Source organism: Hirundo rustica, chromosome 2 (assembly GCF_015227805.2).
Source record: "Hirundo rustica isolate bHirRus1 chromosome 2, bHirRus1.pri.v3, whole genome shotgun sequence".
Classification (NCBI taxonomy): Eukaryota; Metazoa; Chordata; class Aves; order Passeriformes; family Hirundinidae; genus Hirundo; species Hirundo rustica.
In genome coordinates, this window is record NC_053451.1 from 114,527,217 (window position 1) to 114,546,708 (window position 19,492).

Below are 19,492 nucleotides of genomic sequence, written 5' to 3' on the forward strand. Positions count from 1 at the left end.
GGGTAAGAAAACCATGTACTTTTCTGCTGGAGACCAGTGTTTCTGTTCACCCAGCTGTGGTAACTTCTTGTGTTTTGGTGCTCTCCCTTTGCACACCCACGGTGGCACCCAGAAACCCCCCTCAGAGAAGACACCAGACGAAGCCAGACCCTTGTATGTTGGAACCCTGAAGGCTGAAAATTTCAAGCTTTCTGTGCTAAAAGACACTGACCCTCAAGCAAGAACTGCATTTGACTTGAGGCCATGGAACAGCCTTCCGAAATTGAGTGATAGCACTGGGATTGTGGGTGTGTAGTTTGAATAATATTGTGTGAACTCACAGGGTGAAAAACTTAATATTTAAGGTTTTAGTATATAGTAATATAAGTGAAGCAATATGGAGGATTTAAGGCATTGTCTAAGTTCTTCATCACCATCTTCTTCTTCGTTTCGGGTGTTTTTTTCTAATTGGGTGAAAAAGGCCAGCACTGAGAGCCTTGTGTGCTCAATTATTGGGTTACAAGCATAAATAATATAGGTGTCATCTCGTTATTGGATAGTTTATGCTTAAATAACCTTGGAAAGAGTTAGTGACACCTCCATTTTCTGCTTTGTTTGTTAGAGCTCACGGCTTGTGAGGCTGTATTATAGATAAGAAATATTAAACACCGAGTCCAAACACAAAAACTGTGACTCCCGTGTGTTAATCCCGGCTCTATCATGAAGAAAAGAAGATAAAAACCTCACAGTTGTAGGGTCCTGTTCCAACCTGTCTCTGAGTTAGGTCTCTCAGGCTTCCTTCGACATGTGCTCCTGTCTCAGAGCACGGCAAAAGGTTGTTCTGGTAAACAGCAATTCTGAGGGATTCAGTACCAGAACACCACAACTGAAATGAGAATCTGGAGATCTTGATTTAAAATATCTCACTGCAGCTGAGCCAAATATGATAATTGCTGAACTTGTTGCAGAAATTCTAGGAAATTCCCAGGGGTCTGACTTGCCACCAGCGTGGACTGACACTCCAGTCTGTGGTTTTTTTTCAGAAAGCTTAAAGAGAAGCAAATTTGGTAAGTAAAATCCAGCTCCTTCCTGCCACAAAATGACATTTCCCCTGCTTCTTACCCTCTTTGGAGACCTGGCATTATGCCCATCCAAGGAATGCTTCACCAAGACACAGAATAAGAATTTCAATGAACAGAAGGAGCAAAATCAAAAGGTTTACTGTCACTTTCTCCTTCTTTGGGGTTACTGTCTCATTCTTACTCAAGAGATAGACAAAAAGCACCTGTAAGACTCTTGATGAAGACAAAAAATCTACTTCATATTTGATTCTACAGATGCCATGGGGATAAGAAAAAAGGACCTAGGAACTGGTGGAGCTTTATTTTGTCTGTCCAGCAGAGTAAAACAGGCAGTGGGATAAGAGAATTACTCTGCTAGGAAGAACTGGGGGAAACAATGCAACTCTGAGGGGTGTTTTTGCTGTCAGAGGCTGACAATGGATCAGCTTCACGTTTTGATAATGTTCTCTGTCTGTGGAAAAGAATAGCATTGACTTTTTTCCCTCAGCCTTCCCATGTGGGTGCAGGTTTGGAACAGGAATGTCAAGAATCCAGAAAAGCCATCACACAGAGTTAACAGTGCATAATAAAATCCACAGATCTTGAACAAATCTACAAGGCATGGGAGAAAAAAAAAAAAAAAAAAGACACAGAACCAAGTGAGGCTATGAAATTTAAAAGGCACTAAACAACAGAAATGGATGCAATTAGTGTCAGTTTGACTAATCCAGCCCTTGACAGCTTTTCTGCCCCTAAATGGAGCTGGCAAGACTTCCCACCAAGCCCTTCATGAAGGCTGTCCCACGGGAAGATGTCACAGCACCTGCTCACTGCTCACCTGGGCAGATCCCTGCACCCTCCCATGCTCAGCCAGCCCCTCTCTTCCTCCTTGGCTTCCCATGCCTTTCAACCTGCATTCCAATGCAGGATTTAAATGGATGACTGTTGGAAAAGAAAGTTTCCTTTATTTTCAAACGCTCTTTGTTTTATGAATCCATTTGGAGTGCACACTGGATGGCAGTTGCATTGAGGTATATTAATTTTTGCAGTGTTGCTAATGAGAAGTGTGTGGTTGGGTTATTTAATAGCGTTGACTGCCCTATAAAATGTTTAAAGTAATTTATGTTGCCACTCAGGCTATGAAGGACTCCCGTTCTTCCTCTTCCCTCCCTATCTATGGACAACAGTTGGCATTTAATTTCTGGGAACCAGGAAGCATTTAGTTTTTGGGAACGTAATTCCTTCAATCTAGTATCATTTCCAGGGCTATAAAACATAACATAAAGTATGATCTCTGTCATCACGAGAAAACCATCTTGAAAATCTAATCCTATTGCATCCTTAGGGCAATCCATGCTCTAATCATCACTACTCATGTTATTTATGAGTGAGTACTTGTAAAAGGGCAGTTTTCTTTGAGCTGTGGTGAGCCAGGCAGGTAATTTGGTTGCTGTGGTGGTCTGGATGGGTGGCACAGAGACAGTGATGTTGTCTAGGCTTGGCCTTAAGTCCAACACACAAACACCATGAAACAAAAGCCTTAAAAATGCTTAAAAAGCTACCCAGACAAAGTTAATATTTGCCAAAGCAGAGGCCTCCTCCTGGCACTGACATTGTTCGTGGGGCCTTACACAGGTCAGGATTTCTGCCCAGGAGTTCCCCTGCCAGTGCAGGAGGAAGCAGCAGAACAGAAACCATGTCCCTTCTTGGCCGATGTGGATCTTCAGGAGAAACACCAGAAATGGAAATACTGACTTTCTAAACCAGCTGAGGACTTTCCTGGTGACAGAAATGCCCGGACGGCTGCAGAACATCGCAGAGGTGCTGTGGCAGAATGAGGGAGAACGGCGCTTGTTAAAATGGGAAGTGGACAGGTGGGACTGGCAGGATGAAACAGAGCTTTTCTTCAGCTGGGGAGAAGGGAGGAAGAAACCCACTCATTCCAGAGTGCCAAGCAGTAGGAAAACAGGGAGTGATACTTCCCTGCTTCTTGCAATGAAACAGCACACGGAACATCTGCCACTCGCAGGTAGCAAGCACAAGATGAACAGAAGATTAGTCCGTGGAAGAAATATCCACCAAAATTGGATGAAAATACAAAGGTAATTAATGCCAGTGGTTTAGGAAGTCCTTCAGCTGTGTAGGGTTTCTCAGAGAGGCAGCCCCTGATGCTTGCCCTGTTTAGGTTGGAAGAGACCTCAAATATCATCTAGTTCCCACCCAGAGTGTGACTGCAGTTCATGCTTTTGAGGATTTTCACTGGGTGTTTCTGTAACCCACCTGTACTGGGAGTTACCTGAAACCACCACAACTGGAAACAGGCAATTCCATGCCCTTGCTGGCTGCCAGGATCAAGGAGCAGGCAGTGAAAAATCTATCACTACCAACACATCTTCCACTTCCCTCAGAGTGATAACATGAACAAAGGCATCTGTCTGAAAATAATAACACTTTATTTGATTTTTTTGTGTGTGTGTGTTTTTGTGTGTGTGTTACATTATCATAAATGTTCTCTAGTCTCAGAAAACAAAGCCCTAAGTTTGGAAAATAATGCACGTACAAATCTCTTCTTACAGGTAATTAAGTATACAGAAATATACAAAGATTTTTCTATTACTGTAATATATCATCAGAATGCCCCACATCCCACATTTTTTACTCAGGTCCACTGTACCGGGAAGCGTAAACTACAAAGGTAACAAGCAGCCTGAAAAAGACATGGTTTGCATAATATAATTACATTATATGTATGTATATATATATATCTACAACAGTGCAAATATATCACAGCGTGCAGGCAGCAATAGTCTCTAGAGAAGCAGAATAAAATTGATTCATAGTAATGCAAATGCATTACAGAAACAACAACGACGTATTAGATATTCAGAATATGCACACTTCAGCACGCTGATTTGAAATCATACCTTGCATTGACTCTTGCTTTGAAAAAACAAAAGAACCGAATGTTAAATAATTCACTAACAGGTTCAAGGGCAGAATCTCACAATAAGGTCAGCTGACTCAGATAAGGTATTTGATAAATCTTTACTGACACAGGTAAAGGCTTGGCTCCACTGCAGGACTCGTTAACTTCTTAAGATAGATCAGTGTAATCGTCTCAAATTTAATTTCCTTTTGCCATAATTTAAGATAATTTTTCCCATGGTTTCTTTTTTTATTGATTAACAACTAATTCACATTTGTAAAGGCTGGTATAATTATCACAGAGGCCAGGAAAGCTGGTTTCTGGAAGTGGCAGAAAGGAGTTTGTATAATGATTACCCTAAATGGGCCACTAAAATAAGCTGCAATGGGGTCAGAAAAAAAGACATCACAGATGCCACTGAAATAGAAAGCCCTATCAACCTTTAAAAGCAGCACTTCCATGTTGGCCTGCAATCTGCTTAAAAAGACATTTTTGACTTTTTTTTTTTCTTCTTGAAAGAGTACAGCACACCCAAAGATCCAGCACATTGGGGTTCTGGTAGCTCCAAGGAGCTCCCAAAGTCACCCCTTCACCTTTAACCATCCTGCACTCTTCCCAAGCAGCTCATGTTCACACCCCACATGGACAGCAGCCATGAATATCCAGTAAAAAGGGACACAAGCATTTGACAGGCATGGGCTGAGCTGCATGGAAGCCCCCACGGAAAAAAAAAAATTAAAATAAATAAAAGAAAAAAAAGAACTAGCAAAAGCTGGATGTGTCTTGAAGGCACAACCAGTTCAGAGAGTGCAGGCTGAGCCATGGCAGTGTTTTGTGCCAAAGGAGACACATCCTTACTGGTCACCCTTTGTTTTACAGTGCTGGCAACCGGGCTCAACAGAAATCTAAATCTCTTAGAGAAAAGTTCTACAGCTGACAACTGCATAAAATTATCATTCGTCGTAAGATTTCAAAATAACAAAAAGACTGCAGCTAAATTTTGTGCTCTACGGGTACAATTACTCCTTCAGAAACTCTACTTGAAATATGTACAGAAACAGAAATAAAGCATTAAACAGGATTAAAATGAAACTCGCTGTGTTTGCAAGCTCAGCCTGAAACTTTTAGACATGTAATATGAAGAGTGATAAAAGCGGGCTGATAAAAATCACCCAGTGGGATACACAACAATTTCTTTGTGTATTATGGGAACAGGTATTTAAGAGTAGGGCAGCAGGAGTCGATCCCTGAAAATGCCACTGCCCCTGTTCACTAATGGCAGAGCTCCTGATTAACTCCAGTGGCACTCAGCACTTAATTTATGCACTCACCAGTGCTGTGTGGCACTGCAGTGATCAGCCTGTGACAAGCTGTCACACAGGACGTGACACGGTGCCATTTTCTGCCTACTTCTAGTTCCCAATAGCTTTTCACATGATCATCTGTTATAAATGGATCTCCACACTTGCAGAAATTCCTGAGCACTTGCACCCTGTGGGGCTGGTTTGGCAGGAAACAAAAGGATGGCTTCCAATGAAGGATGGAGACTCTCCTTAGTGCTTTCTTTACAGAAATATTTTTTATTGTCTCTTACAGCAGTAGCCAGATTAAGTTCTTGCTGGGCTTTGGCCCTTCTGATTTCTCCTTGCATAACCTCACAACATCCCTATAGTCCTGCTGGGTCACCTGCCCCTTCTTCCAAAGGTCATACACCCTGTTTTGTTCCCTGAGTTCCAGCCAAAGCTCTCTGCTCAGCCAGGCCAGCCCTTTGGCACACGGGGATGGATGGCCTGCTCCTGCTGTGCCTGTAGGATTTCCTTCTTAAGAATCCCTGTGTCTTCCTGGACCTCTTTGACCTTCAGGGCTGCCTCCTGAGGGACTCCTCCAGTCCAGCTCCCAAGCACGGTCTGCCCTTCAGAAGTCCAAGGTGGGAGTTCTGCTGCCACTCCTCCATCTCCCCGAGAACCAAAACCTCTCAATTCACGTTCACTGCGCCCAAGAGGAATCCCCAACCATCACACCACCCCCCAGCCCTTCTCTGTTCACAAACAGGTCCAGTGGGGCATCACCACTGCTTGGTTCCCTCCCCAGCTGTGTCAGGAATTGCTTCCCACACGCCCCAGGAACCTCCTGGGCTGTTTCCTCTCCGCTGTGTTGAATTTCCAGCAGACTCTGGTAAGCTGAAGTCTCCTACAGGAGGAAGGGGCATGGATCACAAGACTTCCCATGGAACATTTCATCCGCCTCTTCATCTTGGTTGGGTGGTCTGTAAGAGGCTCCCACCGGGATATCTGCTTTGCTGGCCTTCCCCCCGGCTCCTGGAACCCCCAAACCCACCCAGCATTGTGTAAATAGGTCGGGTAGGATCTCCTCTGTGAGGATCACTGGAGTGGCACAGGTCAGTGTGTAGCACACTTCCCTGCAGGAACAAGTGTTAAATAAAACATTCCTTTCTGCTGAGAACAGAGTTGGACACAAAAGTGTGGATGGAACTGTCAGTCACCTGAGACATCCAGTTCTTGGGCTCAGGTTCATCATCTCCCACTTACATAACCAGCTCTCCCTGTTTCATGTGCATGTATTCCTCTCTTTTCATGAAAATAGGTACTCTGTGCCCCAAATTTTAAGAGCTGAAGAGGATTTCAGCACCAGTCTTCTTCCACTCCCTTTGACCTGCAACAGTGGAACCTTCTCAATTTCTTGAGTAGAATCTGCTTTCCAAATCTTTTGTTTAATTGTAAATAATAATGCTTCAAGTTATTTTTAAAAACCTTCAGGGTTTTTCAGACTATATGCAAGTTTCCACGAAGAAAAACAACGAAAAGAAGTGTGAAGGACCTAAAGTCTTAACTAATGCACACAGTCACCAAAGCAACGTCTCAAAACAAGTCAAGACAGAACAAGGAGGCCAACAGGACCCTAAAGTCTTCCTGCAATCCCAACAAAAATCATACATTCAGTTTTCAAGTGACCCTCAGAAACCTTTAGCCTCTTACACGACTTTTAGCCAGGCTGTGACTGGTTCAAATGGTAATAGTGGCATTGATTTCAAAGGGTTTATGGCTCTTTAGATATGGCTATAAAATCGAGGATTTGAAAATTGAGGATTTGAAGCCTTCAGAATCTTGCTGGCCTTATTATTCTTCCAAGTGAAGCCTCCAGAGCTTCACAAAGTGCTGCTCAACACAACAGCACCTGCATGCTCAGCCCATTAACCTGGGAATGTGTTTTATACCAGCCTGTTAGAATCTGCCTCCACGTCAAGAGAAAAAAAAAGCCAACCTGAGACTACGTTAAAAATCTTTGCAGTAGATGAAAACATAATTGGGATGGAATTTAAATGCTTCTGTCCCACAGCAGTGACAAAGGAGCGATCATTAGTTAAGTAGTGAGCTAGGCAGGGAAAAAAATTATTATCTCATCTACATGTATCACTGAGTTTCCAGAGAATTACTTCTTTACTGGGATACTACAGTCTGAAAGCATTCCTTAGAATAGCAACTTTCAGCTAAATGCTGCCAGCAGAAGGCTGGGAAAAGTGTATCTAACAAAAGAAAGAGTGACAAAAAATATTCCCAGAGCAGTAATTTTCTAAGGAATACCCATGGAGGACCAGATTTTTGGCTGCCATAACACAACACAAAGTTATAGCGCAGGAGGACATGCTGGAGGCTAAAAACATAAAATGAGGCAGTCTAAAAACAGAGGAACAGGCACAGATGACAGTATCCAAGGAATTCATACAGCTAAACTGGTCTAGATGGGAGCGAACAGCATCCTGCAAGATTCCAGCGTGGAAATGGCAGCAAAGTTACCTCATGTGGAACACTGCAAGGGATTGCCAGGGTGGCATTTGGAAAATGGTGTTGGTAAACACAAAACATGAACCCTGAAGGTATTCAGTGCCAGGGATGTCACACTCTTTGACCTCAGCTTGGACCAGAAGTCTGCAGCCCAAGAGGAATTTGGCAAGTGTGCTCCTTTGTCTGCTTGCAAAAAGTGTTGGAACTGCCTGTAATATTCACAAATACTTGGAGAGTCTTGAAATAATCAAGGCACGTTGTGCTAAAGGGATTTGAGCTCGTGCCTTGTTTAAGAACTGTTCACAGCTATGAGTATTATTTAGAATAGCTCAAAACTCTTTAATTTCTCAAATCTGACAGCCATATATTATTGCCTGGAAATGCTGCAGAGCTGTACAAAAGCTTTCTGAGAAAAAACAGCAACAAAACTTATGCAAAGAGGCTGTGCAAGGAGTTTGGTTTTTCTTCTACAGTAAAGATTGATTTTGTTTTCACAGGTAAACCTTATTTCCAGGGAAAGTTCAGCTGGCCTTCCTAAAATATGTGACTTGATTTAAAGCCTTCCAGACCACAGGCTTAGTTCAGATGTCCTGAGTTTAACAGATACACACAGTCTGTGTCTGTATTCGTAAATCAAACAGAGCCTGGGCACGGGCCAGGAAATCTGGGAAACAATTTTCTCCCCTGCTAAATGGCAGAGCTGCAGCCCAGCACAGCCAGAGCTTTTCCAGACAGTTTGGGTTGTGTAGAAGTCGGAGCAGGGCTCGTTCCTATTAGCCCCAGCTGTGTGAGGACTAACAGAGCTGGCCCTGGCACTATTTATTTCACTAGGATAGACACAGCCACGGAGACTTGGAAAAGTTTGTGAATTTTTGACTGCTGGGGGCCAGAAGATGCACCAGGTCCCTCTTATCCACCCTGCTGCCATGGGCTGTTGGGCTCCTTCAAGGGTTTGCTGACACTGAGCTGCCTCCAGCCTGCGAGACTTCAGCATCCTGATGGGAATAACGCACTTACAGAACGTGGAGGCCTCCCTGGGGGGCCTGGGACACCAAGATAAATTCACAGTCACGGCAGAAGGCCGTGGTGCAATTTGCACCAGAGCTCGCCAAGGTGCCCCAGGTGAGTATGGTGGGTTCACTTTGGGTTGAAAATCCAAACCCGTGACATTTGGTGACAAAATTCACATTTCAGCTTGGAACCAGAATAATTCCCCCTGCCAAATTTACAGAGGTGAGATGGCCCAAAATAACAGCTTTACTGATGTTCAGATCAACTGACTCTCGTGTTGTGCATTAGACTTTGGGATGAGAACAAAACTGCCCGGCATAATTAGACCTGCAGCGTTACAAGGTCATTTGAGTGTTTTTTGGAGAGTTTTTGTTGCAGATATAATGAACACCTCTGGATGAGGCAGTCACAGGTGTTTTTAACACAGTAGCCCAAGCTTTGATCTGTGGACAGCTCTTGCACTCCTTTAACAATCACTTTAGGGACAGATCCTGCTTTCACAATTCAATTACAAACGAGCCTTGGAGTGCTTTGAGTTTTTTCAGTCGCAGGAGGTAGATCAAACACATAATGAACAGAGCTAGTATCCCAAAATATCACAAATACTAAGGATTTAAAGACACTGCAAAAGAATATTTTTTTTCAACCATTCAGTGGCAGCTTGACCATGTCTAACTGCATGTGCTATCCAGTGCTGCTTCCAAATGGGACCACAGGTTTAGTGCAGATTCAGAATCTGCCTTTTCCTCCTGGTATTACAGTTTTCAGATATGAGACCAGCTCGACAAGTAAAGCACCAGAATTCTAAATTCAGACAGAAACAAAAATAATTACTTGAATCACTTTAGGTTTCTTTTAAAAAAGTATCCATATTAAAAAGATATCTTTACCTTATTAATACATTTACAGACTTTTAGCCAGAAGGGGTAATTCTGTGGAAAAGAATTGCAAAACAATACATAGAAAACCGCAAAGATGAAATTTAAAAAGATGAGAGAATCCTATTTTCTTTGCATTCCTCATTTTGCACCTCACTACCTTGTCAGCTAGAGATGACATTACACTATTCTGGCCACCAGGAATGGTATCCTGGTGACTTTATCCCAAAATTGGTTTTCATAAGGAAGGCTCCTGCAGCCAGGTTTCTCGTTACAGTTACACTGCCTCGGTATTGATGTTCTGCGGTGTTAAGATTCCCTTCTAGTTCTTCTTCCTAGTTAAAGCTAGAAAGTGTGATGAAAACATGACCCAACCCAACTGGACTGATTGGCTTAACACTGTATGTCCACTATCCCATTGTGGCTCTCCATGGGCTCGGTCAGGACAGCATCTGGCTGGGCACTGGGGACCAGCCTGCCACAGTGAGACAATGTCAAGTGCCTTCTATTGCATGTCTAAGGTTCTCCTACTGCATTGCTTTAGCTGCTTCTCCTTTACCTCTCCGCTCGGATTTTGTATCTGAGGACAAAATAGGCAATCAGGCGCAGAGAGAAGAAGAAAATCCCGAGGACGATGAAGTCCAGGTAAAGTTTGGCATTTTCTACATCCAGTTCTTTCAGGATGGCCTCTGATTTTTGGAAATGGCAGGTGTCATCTTTGTCGCAGTGCAGATCTTCTCGATCCAGTCCATAGATGGAGAGGATGACTCCTTCAAACCCGTACCTGGGCAGAAGGAGGAGGGGTTACAAGGAAAATCCTGATGATCTGGTTAGAAGGGCAACACAGTCCCTGTGAGAGCTCAGCTGAAACGCTGAGGGGTTCAGTATTGTTCTGACACATCTGTCTTGGGGCACAGTTCTATCCCTGCTGCAATCAGACCCATCACATGTCACAGGCATTTTATGTAAGAGGGAACAAGGGCAGGAGTTTTGCCTTTAACTGCTTCCAGTTAGTGCACAGTGCAATTCCTCCAAAGGAAAAATGCTAAACCAGAAAGCAGCATAATTTCAGCTCCTGTTCAGAAATTCCCCATTTAAAAGTGACATCATTATTTTGCTGTTGTTTTTTTTTTTTTTTTACTTTTTGGCCTTTTTGTTAACAGGGATACAATTATGGCTTGAAGTCAGAAATATGTTAAAACCAGCATCAATCTAGAACGTCCCTTCTCCTTCCCTCTGTGCACTAAGGGTTTCACTGATAATGCTCCCAGGATCTGCTTTTGCAAGGAACAAACCGTCATGGATCTCATGCATATGAAAGCTCCCTCGGGCTCCAAGAGACCCCACACGAGCCAGGCAATGGTTTAAGGCTTCACCTTGAATTCTAAGTATGAATTCAGGGGGTGCCATCTCATTATCTTTGACAGGAATCTGTGTAGGACCTCACTTGGCAACAAAGAGGATTTTTTTTTTTTTTTTTTTGCCTGGGATTTCTCAGTAATAGTGCAGCTTGGGCAGGGTGGGGAAAGGGGGAACGGGAAAATTCCCCTCTCCTCTAATCTCAGCTATAAACATTTCAGTGTCTAGTCCAAACTATCCCTCCAGGGGTTTCCTGGTGGGAATTGCCTCATCCTAAGACAGCTGTGTCAGACACAGACAGCAAGTAAGGTGCCTATGGATCTTAAAGCAGCAGCTTAAATTAGAGGTGACACAAATCCTGTGCCTCTTGTGGCACTGCTACTGCAAAACTTAAAACCAGGCCTTATCCAACAAACCTATCTAGGGTACAGCAGTGAATTATACAACATTTTCTTCCAAAATGAGGTGCTGGCATCAATTTCTCAGCTGGTGATGCCCCTGTTGTTTCATAAACCCGCTACTGCAAAATCCAGGAGAATTTTCATGCTATGCAATCCCACTGAATTCAAAGGGACTGACATGGATTTGTGGCCAGTAGCCTGTTCCTGTTTATTTCACAACACACACAACTTAAAATGCAGTGAGATAATGTGGTTTGCATCACATGTATGAGTATGTTTATACTCTAAAGGAACATGCTGTGAACAGCCTCTTCTTTGGCACCCAAAATAACCAAGCAACCCAGCAAGCAAAGGCAAACAAGCAGCATTTCCAGATGGGAGGGTGAAGCAGTACCTGACATAGGAAATGTAGGACATCCACTGGAGGTATGTTGGGATGGTGTCAAAACTGACAAAAAACCCAGAGAACAGAAGGACTGGGATGGCAGTAACTGGGCCCACAAAAGTTGCCACCTGTGAACAGAAGGGATAAAGTGTCTCTTGTCAGAGAGACAGGAAAAAGTAAAAAATAACTTACTCTTGGGAAAAATTCTACTCCTCCAAATGATCACAGTTTGAAATACTAGGAAATTGCTGATTTTTTATTTTTTTCTTGTGAGATGAAGAGCAGAAGTACAGGGATTATGCAGGATAAGGCTATGCTGGTCTCCACAGAGAGGGAATCAAGCGTTCTGCTGCAGAAATCTTGAGAGCATCGATGCATATTGGTCAGGCATCAATGCATATCGAGGTCAGAATCATCTGTTCTGCTGTGGAATGGGCACCTCAGCACATCTCCTGCCAGGAGTTACATGGCCAGCTTCCAGCTGTGCCAACAGCTGCCACTCTCCCTCCATTTCCAGAAATCTGGGGTTTGGGCAAGTCTTTTCCTACCTATCCTTCTACATTTTTTTTGGACATGCATGGAAGAACATCCTCCTGAGCTACCATGGAAAATTTCCAGTTTGTGGGGATGCAGAAATACATCAGTCCTGCAGTTTCCAGGACGTGCTCAGTCTGGGATGAACAGCAAGGGACAATCCACCCACACAGGGGCAGGCACAGCCCCTTCAGGTGGGGCAGGAACTTCAGAGCCTCACACCCAGGGCATGTCTGAGCTCTGATGTGAGTGGGGAACATCAAGAATCTTCCTGACTGTCATGATGCTTTGGGAAGGCTGACCTGGAACAGAGACTAGGCAGAGCTGGAGAATAAAGTAGGTATTTACTCAAAGGCCTTTAAGGATACACCTTGGGTAGGACAAGAGCCTGGCCAGGGCTGCACCCAAGGTGGACCCAAAATGGTCACAAAATGGACAAGTGGTCACAAGGTCTCACACTTTTCTAAGTTTTGGTCCATTTTCATATTGGAGTTTAATTGTCCAGTTACAGCTCCAGGTTGTGAAGTCCTATCTTTTCTTGTTTTCTTTCTTCAGTCCACAGTTGTTTGTGCTTTTGGGCCTGAAAATTTTGTGCCTGAAACTCATTTTCCTTGGTCCTTCAGGAAAAGGATTTGTTTTGTCTCCCTACTCTGTGAACAGAGCTTACTAGCACTTAACTTGAAGCTCAGAACTACACTCCTAGACAGCACAGAATCTGAAACATGGAAGCTAACACTTAAGGCATCAGTCACCTCTCAACAAGCACCCTGAGGACACTGCAGCAGTGACAGGGAGCAGAGTCAGGACACAGCAGTGCTCCCATGAGACCATGGAAACACCATCAGTACCTGGAGGGATGTGGAGGCTGCACCTATGAGCAGGCCCAGGGACTGAGCCACCAGGGATGTCATGGTGCCCAGGGCCGCGAAGAGGACGAAGCGCAGCGCGTCGGAGGGCTGGGAAGTCATCCAGTACACGATGCTGCAGTAAGCCACAGGGAACATGATCTGCAAGGACATGCACTGGGAGTTAGCCCCTGACAGCCAGGCATCCCCTGCTGCTCTGAGTAAGACAGAAACGTGGGGGGGTTCCAATCAGTCCAGAGCGCTCAGCCTTTCCATGACATGGCAGGAGTGTGGCACCTGTATTTCTACTCGGGCATTTGGAAACAGATCCTGCTGGGGAGGATGAAACTAGAAAGCCCTATAAATATGACTGCTTAGATTCTGAGAATGTGAAACCTGTAAGTGAGATAGAACTGAAAGCAAGTTTCAAAGTCTGAGATGTCCTAGCTGCTGGATGTCTGGAAAAAAATTATATGGCCAGCTGAAGGTTACCTGCAGATAGAGCCAAAGGTCAAATGGGATGTTCTGTCTCACCCCCAATGTATGGTTGATCCCACACCTGGAACCCTCCCCTGAAGTATCAGGTATTTGTAACCACATTGGCACAAGCCTTGTTCCAGCCCACCTTGAAGCCTCTGATAAGGGGGCCGAGAGAGTGGATCGGTCTCTTGCCTCTTGGACTCTCTTGCCTGGCACCCTGCCCCTAGGACCTTCCTCTTGGAATTTCCTCTCCCTACATCTCCCTTCCCCCACTCCCTAAGGCCTGCCACGAGTTGTGCCTGGCAACTCTAAGCAAGGCCCCATACCCTTTGTAATAAACCACACCTTCTACAACCTAACTTCAGAGATCTCATCTACATCCATCCATACCGTCCTGGAGCCCGAAGCAATATGTACAAGATCCCACTCCCATCCCTCCATAATTCCCCTCCTGCAAATAAGCAAAGCTGGTCATGTGTTTATTCAAAGAATGTTGGGTCAGGTCCCAGCTTTTGTGAAGTTCTCCACTCTCAGGGTGCTTCTGATTCATCCCTGAGGCTTCACCAGACACAGATGCACGTCTCCCCCACTATTCCAATGGATAAGATACCAGCACTAATCTTGGCAAGGGTTTGTCATTCATGAACTTAAATGGTTCTGTTTTATCGAAGAGTCGAGCACGTACCTGAAAAGGAACATCAGCCATGGTTTTGGCCAGGTAATATGCTTTCAGGCTGTACCAGTAGTTCAGATGCTCTCTGAGAAATACTCCCATCTCAAGGGGGACTGCAAAGAACACAGATTATCCAGTTAGACTGGCAGAGTGCAATACTGCTGCATGTAAAAGCAATACGATTCACCCATACCTAATCCTGCACTGCTGCAGTCCCAGGGTGGGACTGGAACTCTCAGGTCTTTGACAGAGCAGCAGAAGTTCCAGTGATTTGTAATGAAATCTTAGAGGTCAGCCCCTAGAGCTGCTCACTGTTGAGACTAAGGACCAGTCCACCCAGGTGAGCTGAACCTCCCCTAAAGAGGACTTTTCAATTGGAAGTGGTGTCAAAAGTTAAAGAACTTGGCTATTCCTTTTGGTCCAAGAGGGAATCCAAAGTAACAGCACTCCAAAAGCAAGTATGAAGCAGTCCATTGCTTCTGACACCACATGAATAAGCTGATTTTAAGCAGGAGTCATAACTTGGAAGCCCCAGAGAAATTATTCCATCCTCCCTCTGTCCAACCATGAGCTCAGGGCATGGCTGAGGTGCACTAAGATAAGGAGAAATTCCAGTCCAGGACTGTAGCACTGAACTCATGCTGCTGTGCTGAAAACCACTGGGAAAACTGGGAAGGGAGAAGTGCCAGAGGCCAAGCCAGCTCCTGCTTGCACAGGAGTGCTTCTGTGGGTGCAAGATTTAACCCCCCACCTGTCTTAGAAGTGGAATCACAAGCCAAATGCTGTCTTATCCAAAAACCAGACACGCTCCAACAGCCTCCCACCCCCCTGCGCTGGACGCGGCGCCCGGCGCTCACAGGTGAGGACGGTCGGCATGAGCGCGGCAAACATGAGGAACAACATGGAGAAAAAGAGGAATCCCGAGTTGCTGAGCACTTTCTTGGCTTCGTTGCCAATGCCCAAGTAGAGCAACCCAATGAGCAGCCCAATGCCGATGTGCGAGGTGATCCGCAGGTGCGTCAGGACCTGTGAGGAGCAAAGAGCGGCGTTTATCAGAAAGGCTGCGCTCAAACACAGTGACAGCGTGGCTGAAATCAGACAGATCGCAGGAAAGGAGCAATCGTGTCCAGAAAAATCTTATCTAGAAATCACTGAATGGTGGCCTCAAAGATCATCTAGTTCCAATGGCCTGCCATGAGAAATGTCCATTTCCTACTGGGTAAGGAAAATTATGAGCTTCCCACGAGAATCTCTTCCAGGAATACGGGCAGGAACTGCAAATGCTGCAGCATGAAATCTCAGTCTCTGACAATATCATGGAGCCACTACTCTTATTCACTGGGGGAAAGAGACTTTCCTACTAAAAGATAAATTTCCCCAGAGCAGAAGAGAAGCAGAAAAGGCATTTCAGGATTGTACAGACCAAAGGAACTTCATCAGGAATAAATTAGCTTTCTGTGCCTTCTCTGCATCACAGTATTCCCACAAGAGGCTTGGAAGAACAAAAGAAATAATAACATTGGGAACAAATGTAAGCCTTTAGGGTCGAGCAGGAAAAAAAATATATTAAAAACAACATTGTCCTTCAATCTATGCATCAGCAAATCAGTTACAGTTTCTCCTGATCTTAATTCATTAACTTAATTAATCCTTGTTGACAAATGCACTTATAAAAAGCAGGAAGGGAGAACAGGTTATGGCAAAGAAGCAAACTTTTAATCTACAGGTTTTCCATTTCCAAAAATGAAGACTTTAAGTAGCAACTTTACATCACACTGAAATTATTATCTCTGCCATCCTGAATTTTCTGGGAAACCTAATTTTGTGACACAGCACTCACTTCCCACTCACCTTTCAGCAGGATTAATAACTTTAAGGGACCTGCCAGCACAGAGGGGATTTAAACTTTGGGTTTTTAGGCCAGGTGCTTCTGAGTGCTGTGCAGAAAGCTGTCATTCACAGTGAAGGTGGAAGAGCTAACAGCAAGACTGAAAGATCAGCCTCTTCCCTTTGAAATTCTGCGATAATTCATGGATGGGCTGCTGGACAGGACCTTTGAGGTGTGTTACACTGCCTCACACCCAGCTGAACAGACTTTTGGGCTACAGAAGTTATTGCACAGCCATTCTTACCGAGTCCCTCATGATGGTGAGGAAAGTTCTTTTGAAGAGGATGCAGAACTGGGTTAGGCAGCTGGCAGAGAAGCTGTGGCAGCCTTCTGTGGAGGAGGAGTCCTGCAGAAACACACCACAGAATAAACCTGGCTTGGTTTCCATTCACAAAAGCCCCCTCACGTCAGCTGAGTGTGCCCAGAGCCTCCCCCCCTGCCTCAGGATCAATCCATCCGTCCCCCCTGGCAGCTGAGATGCACACAATACCTCTTCAGAGGGCCGGTGCCACAGGAAGGGGTTCAGCTCGTTCTCCCCAGCCACGTCTCTCTTGTAGTCCGTGTCACAGATCCTCTCCCTCACAGCCCTCACCAGGCGGCTGCTCTGGTCCCCATATTCACCAGAGGCCACTTCCATGACTGCAAAAACAAGAAGGTTTCACTCATTGCTTTGCACTGCTGACCAGGTGCAAGCCTCGTTATTAAATCCCCCTGCTGCTGCAGCGCTGACAGAACCAGATTTTTTTAACTAGTACGGGCTTTAAAATGCCAAGTGCAGATTTATATCTATGCAAACAGCACTTGAATGCATCTTTCTATAAATCTTCAGGGAGATCTCTTCATCCTGGAAGTTAAGTGAACCAGTTCAGAGGAAGGGCAGTGAATACAGGCAACAAAAAATGACTAAAGTCTATTTTTGTGGCATTTCCTTATTTTTTTAAATTAGGAAACAACTTGGAAAAAACCCCCAATGCTCTAACCTGTGCAGTACCACTGTGGTATTGGTCAAGGCGAAAAGAAAACAAGCAGAATTCTGGAGCCACTTAAAAAAGCTACTAATATTAGTTACTATGAAACAATAAAGAATATGCTTCATCTTTCATTTCCTGAACCTGGACTTCTAACAAGAGAGAAATATTCACTAAATTGCACCACTAGATGGCATTCAAATTACTGAGGAAAAAAAAGTCCGATTAATTTTATTTTGAATTTTGGTTCATATATAGACAAAGCACTTAAGAATATATGTACAGAAGTATAAATCACAGCAGCCCTTCACCCTGAAGGTGATGATAAAATACAAAATAAATGAAATAAACTATTCAAGCCGTCATTACCAAAATCTGCTGGGTTGTGGTAGGTTGGACAGTTCAACCCCAGATCTCTCAAGTAAGGGACGAGGTTTGTTACCTTCCCACGGTAAATGCACTGACCTTGACTTAGAACATAGAGCTGGAAAACAAGAAGAAAAGAAAAAGAAAAAAAAAAACAGAAGAAAAATAAATAAGAAAAAAAGTGAAATAGTATCAAATTTGAGAAGCTGTTGCCCTATAACATCTCCTTGTCCCTGTGGGAGGAACACCTTGGGAAGATCTGTCACCACTTGAAATTAACTTTGCATGGAACCACAATGAATGGAAAATCTAATGCCTGGAGTCTGAATTCCGCACACACTGCCTGCAGGACTTCAAACAGATTAACACAGAAACACACTAATTCCAGCCTTTGGCACGTGCTGAAAATAGGCAAGGAGCTGGAGAGCCAAACCATCTAATTTCCACACATATTTTGGGATGGGAGACGAGGCTGGTGAATGCAGGAGTGGAAGGGGAGCTGGGACAGCACAGCAACAGCAAACAGCTCCATCACTCTCACTTTTAGCCACAATATTGACTTTAAATAAACCTCCCTGCCAGACTGGCAATCTGCAAGAGTTTGCTCACCTGTGGTGCTGGAGATTTTCTCTCAGCCCTCGCAGGACTAATCTAAATCCTCTAACAAGACTAAAATACATTTTTATCTAATCTAAACACACATGGTCCACATGCCATTGTTAGCTTGGAGAAAAGTTCTCCAAGTGGCTTAATTTCAATTCATTTTCAATACTAAATTCGATTATTATTATTATTTCATGTGAATTAACTCTTCTCAATCTACACCTGTGTATCTAGGATGAGAATAAATGCTTGCAACATTGCAGACATTGACACTGCAGCTCTCCTGCTTTTATGTTGCTCTGATTTACTTCAGTGACAGCCCTTGTGCACAGAAGCAGTGCTGGGTGAAGGCATGATAATCACCAGAGCAATAATCATGATTAAACAAACTTAACAGCAAGATTCTTCACAAACATTATATGTAAATAAAGGAAGCAGGCAGGGGAGAAAGAAAAAAAGTAGATATAATAAAAATAGATATAATTTGCTGTTATTCGTTTGATTTCTTTATATGATTTGTAGCCATCAACTAGATGGCTCAATCATGTTTTTTGATTAAAGAGTGTAGCCTGGAAAGCATAACCACCCTGAACTACACGTGAAGGGAAAGTTTGAGAGCAATACCTGGTCAAAGAGCTCAAACAGCTTTGCACTGGGCTGGTGGATCGTGCAGATGATGGACCTGCCACCCTGGGCCAAAGCCTTCATCAGAGAGACCACCTGAAAACATGATGCACTGTCCAAGCCACTGGGAAAAAAACCAAACAAGTCTGTTATCCACAGGCACCACTCAAAACCAGCACATGCCTTTGCTACTTGGTCTCCCATTATTATCCTTTTACGATTTTCCTCTGCAGCAGTTTCATTTTATCATATGCCAGCCTTATGCTTGTATTTCTCCATCAGGCTTTTAATTAAGTTGGAAGCACGCCCGAGAACGAAAAAAAAAAATAAATCCTCAAAGCTGCCTTAAGGGACTTCTACATTTGAGGGCTGCAGATTTAAATGCTCCCAACTCTAATGAATAGATACATATTCATAGCTTTCCAAGCCTCCTCCCAGACTGATCACATTCATTACCAAAAGTCACATTTTGAAGTGTTTATATCCGAGCTGTCTTGGTTTGAAAAAGAAAACCCATGCCACAATATTTCCCTCTCCCTTTTCCTTCCTCCTGCAGTTTGTGTCTGCTTTAAACATCATTTACAGCCCCACAGTCCAGCAGCTGCAGCAGTGACCCAAGGCACCAAGAACCCAGGTCAAATTATTTCTTGGCCTTCCTCAGTGCTTGCAGGCAACACAAAATGAGCCTTTCCCAAGGATTTAGAGGAG

The 19,492-nt window shown here is 44.1% G+C and overlaps 1 protein-coding gene across 2 annotated transcripts in view; it reads right to left on the bottom strand.

Moving 5' to 3' along the window:
- Positions 1–3,513: 3,513 nt before the first annotated feature.
- The window catches only part of ABCG1 (ATP binding cassette subfamily G member 1), a 54,736-nt gene continuing 38,757 nt past the window's right edge, over positions 3,514–19,492 (bottom strand). Inside the window, exons 7-15 of one of the 2 annotated variants that reach the window (XM_040054925.2) lie at positions 18,785–18,908; positions 17,561–17,675; positions 16,714–16,862; positions 16,468–16,569; positions 15,193–15,361; positions 14,348–14,448; positions 13,186–13,344; positions 11,813–11,931; positions 3,514–10,442 (exon numbers count right to left, since the gene is read on the bottom strand). In XM_040054925.2, coding sequence (XP_039910859.1) covers positions 10,214–10,442; positions 11,813–11,931; positions 13,186–13,344; positions 14,348–14,448; positions 15,193–15,361; positions 16,468–16,569; positions 16,714–16,862; positions 17,561–17,675; positions 18,785–18,908 — 1,267 coding nt within the window. In that variant the 3' untranslated portion in view covers positions 3,514–10,213. The remainder of the gene's footprint in view (positions 10,443–11,812; positions 11,932–13,185; positions 13,345–14,347; positions 14,449–15,192; positions 15,362–16,467; positions 16,570–16,713; positions 16,863–17,560; positions 17,676–18,784; positions 18,909–19,492) is intronic. The other variant, XM_040054926.2, reaches the window with a different exon arrangement.